The sequence below is a fragment of the Orycteropus afer genome, unplaced genomic scaffold, assembly GCF_000298275.1.
Source record: "Orycteropus afer afer isolate SDZICR_OR568_19922 unplaced genomic scaffold, OryAfe1.0 scaffold00015, whole genome shotgun sequence".
In the NCBI taxonomy this organism is placed as follows: Eukaryota; Metazoa; Chordata; class Mammalia; order Tubulidentata; family Orycteropodidae; genus Orycteropus; species Orycteropus afer.
In genome coordinates this window covers 18,749,103-18,755,301 of record NW_006921602.1, presented here as the reverse complement: position 1 = coordinate 18,755,301, position 6,199 = coordinate 18,749,103, and the positions used below count along the sequence as shown (strand labels likewise).

At 44.5% G+C, this 6,199-nt stretch overlaps 1 protein-coding gene across 1 annotated transcript; it reads right to left on the bottom strand.

Moving 5' to 3' along the window:
• Window positions 1–3,497: 3,497 nt before the first annotated feature.
• LOC103212862 (melanoma antigen preferentially expressed in tumors-like) lies at window positions 3,498–4,537 on the bottom strand. The gene is given in 2 exon segments (XM_042783281.1): window positions 3,498–3,914; window positions 3,965–4,537. Coding segments are annotated over 2 exon segments (990 nt in total).
• Window positions 4,538–6,199: the final 1,662 nt, after the last annotated feature.

Genomic DNA, 6,199 nt, shown 5'->3' with positions numbered 1-6,199 from the left:
GATGATGATATGTTTGGGTGATTTTTTTGGGGGGTCTATCCTGTTTGTGGTTCATTGGACTTCCTGAATGGATATATTCTCATCTTTCATCATACCAGGAAAATTCTCTTCCAACAAATCTTCAACAATTTTCTCTGTGGTTTTATTTGTCTCCTCCTGTTCTGGAATTCCAATTACATGTAGGTTATTCCTTTTGCTGGTATCTCACATGAACCTTAGGGTTTCTTCATTTTGTTTTGATCTTTTTTTTCTGATTGATACCTTTTCAAAGAAGTGTTCAGATATTTGCCTTCAATCTCCCTAATTCTGTCTTCCATTGATTTAATTCTGCTTCTTTGCCCATTCAATGTCTATTTCTGAAAATTTAATATTAATCTTTTGGATTTCTGTGTGCAGATTTTGTATCATTTCTATTTTTCATTTATTTTGTTATTTGTTCTTGTATTGTCTTTTGAAATTGTTCTAGGGTTTTCTCTGCGTTTTCCTTGATCTGTCTCTCAATTCATTGAAGATACCAAATATAATTCTTTTGAATTCCTTATTAGGAAGTTCCAATGCTTCATCTTCCTCAGGGATGTGTTTTGGGTTTGTATCCTGTTCCCTTGTTTTTCCTGCCTTATCTTGCTTCTTTGTGTGGACTGTGATGCTCTGTTGTCTCTGAGGCATTGTGACGTTTTTGTGTTTATATCTAATTGGTGATTGTATGTTGGAGTGACTTGCCCATGATTTTCATTTTCTTTGTGTTGTTTGTATGTTATCTACACAAGCAGGGTACTGTGCTGTGCTCCTTTATTCTCTAGTTGACAGCACTTATACACTCACCACCTGTCTTCTTTCCTGTTGTCAGCCTCTCATATGTCTGTCCCTGCTGACCTTGGCAAACAGAGCCTATTCTTAGGTCCCTGGATTCCGAATGAGAATGCTATCACTTTAAAATCCAAAATGGTTGCCACTTGTAAAGATTCAAAATGGTTGTGCCCTCAGTCACTTTAAATATCCAAAATGGCTGCTGTGTGTAAACAGTCAAAATGGCTGGGCCTTTCAGACAGTGGAAAGTCAACAGCTCAGGTTGTCTCCATTCTTGCTGTTCCTCTTCCTGGTCATAGGCCACCAGCACTGTCGTCCCTGCAGCCCTGGGTGACCAGGGCTGATCTTTAGGTCAATTCTCAGGTCCCACCACTACTTGGAAATATTCAGGCTGTTGGTCCTGTCAGAGTGGCTGATAGTCTGCAGCTCCGACCATCTCCGTACTCACTGTTTTTGTTCAGGTTTTTCCACTAGTTGGTGCTTAATCCACTTCTGTATGGTTCTTTTCAAAGCACAGGGCTCCAGGATTATCTTCTGTGTCTCTGTCAATTGGTTTTTCTTTTCTTTGTTGAAGAGAGTCTGTGTTGCTTGTCTGCCTATTCCTCCATCTTACCAGAAGCCCTCTCCTTGTCTTTCTTTTAAGAAGTCAAGACTCTTGATGACTTGGGCTCTGCAACTTCAGGTGGGATTCAATTTTCTAAGCCAATATTCCCCACACTAGTAGTGATACTAGTGCTCCTGGTCTATAGACCACACTTTGGGCAAAAATATTCTAGGTGGAATTGGGGCTCAGTGGAAAGGACACTGAGAACTTGGCTGAAGAGTCCTTTGTGAAAGTAGATGAGGTCTCATTCACTCCATGTCAGAAAGATCCTTAAGTCCTAGATACCTTGCTTTAAAGCCAGGACAAAATGGGGAAGACTTGAATTTCTGGAGTAAAATAGATAGCTTTTTCTAAGGCTATGGTAGAAAAATCGAGTAGCTGGGAGCTCTCCCTGGTGCTGCTGAAGCCCTTTCTCAAGTCCACTTTCCTCACTAGATCCTCTCCTGAATTAGTGAATTGAAATGTCAGGTTCAAACTTTGCTTGTAACTGTGCCTTAATTGAAATTCTGCTGCCTGACAATGCCTTGTATCTGAAGTCCTTGGTCCTGCTGTTACCTCAAAATGTGGACCCATGTCTGGAGCAATGCACAGCAATTCAGTCAAACAGAAGAGAGAAGAAAGAGTTTAATCACTTATGCATAAGTGAGGAATGGAGAGTTTCCAAACAGCCCCCAAATCTGCCCACCTCCACTGGGCAAATACAAGGTTTACATTGGTTGAGCTAAAGCTTATGAGTACATGTATACTTTCCATGCCCAAGGACTGCGGCTTCTTAATCCATGAAAAAGACAAAGAGAAGCCCCTAAATTAAACCCCTAAGATAAGTTATGAGCCTTATCTCTTAGCTCTGCAAGGCATCAACACCAGGTAGATTCTGTTTCTCCCAAGGCTGGAATATCTCAGGTTATGTTCTTGGCATCTTATAGTTTTGTGCCTCTGGGTCTGAGTGCTCTTTCTGACGCTATTTTGAACATTAGGTCACCACTTCTTGAGGGGAAATGTGAAGGTCATTAAGCTGTCTTTGGGGGTAGATTTTCTAAAGCATCAAACCCATCATTCATCTATAATCTATCTACCTATCTGTCTGTTTATCTATCATCTCTAATTTTATGTTGACTAGGAAAGGAAAAGAACGTTTATTTTGGCCATATCTTCTGTCTTAATTGTCTAGTGCTGCTATAACAGAAATATCACAAGTGGATGGCTTTGACAAACAGAAATTTATTCCCTCACAGTTTAAGAGGCTAGGAGTCCAAATTCAGAGTGTTAGCTCTAAGGGAAGGCTTCCTCTCTGTTGGCTCACACTTTAGAAGGAAGGTCCTTGTTTCCTTGCAGCATCTGTGGGCTTTGTGTTCCTTGGAGATTTCTGCTCCTGGCTCTTTCTTCATGGAGATGGTAAGTGCCTCCTTCTCTGTTGGCTTCTCTCTCCTTTTATTTCTCCTTTCAGAAAAAAGGAGTAGCTCAAGCAAGGATGTAACATGAGTATGCATGGTGACTTCAGGTGCATCTCAACCTAATCCTGCCTCATTAACAGGACCAACATAACACAATCTTCATTAACATAACATAAGCCCTAACAGAACAAGCACAACCCATTAACAAATGAGATTATCACCACAGGAAGAGGTAAGATTGACAACACATTATGAAATGAGTATAATTACATCAATCCTCAGACTGGAGGATAATCCCATCATATCCTCCATAGGGGTAATGGGCACTGTCATGGAACCCAATTCAGGTGGGCCACCCCAACTCCTGCAGTATCAGCCCCAGCTCAGATGTCCCTGAAGTTTTCCCAGGTGGAAAGTACCTTGGATGCCCATGTAACACTCCAGAGGGATGGGAAACTCCAGTAGTATGAGCTCCCTCAGTGGGATGGTGTACCACAGCAGGCTCTCCAGGACAACCATAGAGACTGGGTTTCCACAGAGCCTGAAGATGTGGAGCTGGGAGCAATGGCCCAGGACAGGCAGGATGATGGTGAAATGGAAATCTGTGATCCCACACCCACCTAAGTCCAGGAAGTTGAGGGTGGCTGAGGCTCTCTGTAGCAGAATTTGGAGGAACTCAGGATTTAAGCTGGTCAGGATACATCACTTAAATCCAGGTATCCTAGGTGGTCTGTGCTGGGGCACAAGGAGAGGTATGTCAAGTCAGACTCCAAAAGCAAGCAATTAGTTATTGAGAGGGTCTCCAAGGGAGTCTTCAGGCACCTGAGCACCTGGTCCAGGTGGCCTTCGAGGAAGAGGACAGAGTCCAGGTAGAGCTCCTGGAGCTGGTGCAGACTGAGGAACTGAGAGATGAATTGGGCAAGTAGGTTCTCCACCTCCTCCGCAGCCTGGCAACTCCAGGGTTCCATGATGATTCCAGAGAGACAGAGTTTGCTCAGATTAACCATCTGGCCCAGGTCAGGGGCAAACCAGACCAGAGTGAGCAGTGTCCAGCAGCAATTCATGTCCACCTCCTGGACACAGTCTAGCTGCACCTTTTCCAGGATTTTCTAAAAATTCTGAATTCGAGGTGGTATATCAACAAACTCCAGCTTCCTACAGCACAGGTGTAGCAGACCTGTTCCACCCTCTTAATGAGGAAACTGAGGAATTCATCTGGAGTGGCTTCTGTGAAGCACAGGTCCTTGAGCACCTCCATGGGGGCCAAGGGCTGCTTCTTCTTGGTCCTTGAGTTGTCCACCTTTTGCCCATCAGTCCTGGGCTGGGTAGCCTCTGGCTCTCCTAATGAGCACACAGAGGCTTCGGGCTGGGTTCCAGACCATACATCCCAGAAGCTGGTACGAGCTTCCTCCCATAAATCCAGCACTTTCAATTTCCACCTCCTGGGGCGACCCTCCTGGGCAAGCAGGACATGGAGCCCCTCCAGTGCAGCCTTTAAGATATCCTGGTGAGGCTGCTGAGCTTTCATCAGAGCCCCCAGGGGGAGGCGGGTGAAGGGCCAGGCCTGCACCATTGCTTTCATTATCTCACTGTGTCTCTCGGTCATGGCCACCATGAACGGGGGGGAAGAGTTCTGTGGCAGTCACTCCAGAGAGGCGATGGCTGAGGTCTGGTCTTGTATTAGGCTCTGGTTTGCAAGGTCCAGAAGCCTGGGTGGGCACCAGCTATTCATGCTGATGAATCTGCTCCAAAAGGAATCCTGGTCTGTGGTTGGCAGGATGGGTCTGCTCAGACCTCAGGGAGACCCACAGAGGTGAATTCTAGTGCTCTGTAGCATCTCAGAAACCTTTATAGACTTATCTAGTCACACTCCTTCCCTTTTCAACTCACAGTTGTGGAGGCTGGCAAGTCCCAACTCAGGTGTCAGACTGGAGGATTCTCCTTAACTAATATAGCTGCAGGGGCTTTTGACAACCCAAAATTGGCAAGTGAGATGGCAGGTCACTGGCTCAAGTCCAAAGGACAGGAGGTCAGAGGATAATGAGCCAGATGCAGGATCTAGCTTGAGCAAAGAGCCAGACCACTCTGCCAGAGCACGCATATATACTGGAAGCAGGCCACACCCTTGAGGAAATGCCCCTTCAACTGATTGGCTGCTCACAGAAGATCTCATCATGGAGATACTGACATTATATCCAATCTCATGGCTGGGGGAAGACTACATCATAACTGCCAAACCACTGAGAATCATGGTGCAGTGAAGTTGTCACACAACCTTAAACATCATAGCTTCATAAACAAAATAAGGTAGAGGCACACAGTATGTGTCTTGCACAGAGCATGTGTTGAATGCTACTTTTGGAAAGCTTTCTGAAAGCAAAGCTGAAGATTTTTTGGTTGCTTCAGAAGGAGATTTTGTCATTTTTTAAATCTGCTAGGCAATTTACTGACTCAAACTGACCAGAAACAGCTGCAAACATCCACTAATAATTGGTACATGGGATGTATGAAGTATGAATCCAGGATGTTAGAAGTCATCAAAAATGAAATTGAATGCATAAAGATCAATATCCTATGTATTAGTGACCTCATATTAACTAGTGGTGGTGTTGTTAGGTACTGTTGAGTTGGCTCCAACTCACAGCGACCCTGTGCACAATAGAATGAAACACTGCCCGGTCCTGTGCCAGCCTCACATCCTTGCTATACTTGAGCCCATCATTGCAGCCACTGTGTCAATCCATCTCTTTGAGGACCTTCCCCTTTTTCATTGACACTCCACTGTACCAAGCACGATATCCTCCAGGGAATGCTCCCTTCTGACAACATTACCAAAGTTGGCCATTCTCGCTTACAAGGAGCATTTCTGCTGCGCTTCTTCCAGGACAGATTTGTTCATTCTTCTGGCAGTCCATGGTACTTTCAGTATTCTTCACCAACACCACAACTCAAAAGCATCAACTCTTCTTCGTTCTTCCTTATTTATTGTCCAGCTTTCACATGCATATGAGGCAATTGAAAATACCAAGGCTTGGATTAGGCACACCTTAGTCTTCCAAGAGACATCTTTGCTCTTCAGCCCTTTAAAGAGATTTGCTCAGTGCGATACACCAGTCTGGTTTCTTGACTGCTCCTTCCACTAGTGTTGATTGTGGAACCAAGTAACATGAAATCTTTGACAACTTCAATCTTTTCTCCATTTATCATGATGCTGCTTATTGGTTCAGTTGTGAGGATTTTCATTTTCTTTATGCTGAGATGTAATCCATACCATACTATGGACTAGTTGTTGTTGTTATGTGCCATGGAGTCGGATCCGACTCATAGCGACCCCTCCTTGGGTTGCCGAGGCAGTATCACTATGGAAGTAGATTGCCCAGTCTTCCTTCTGAGG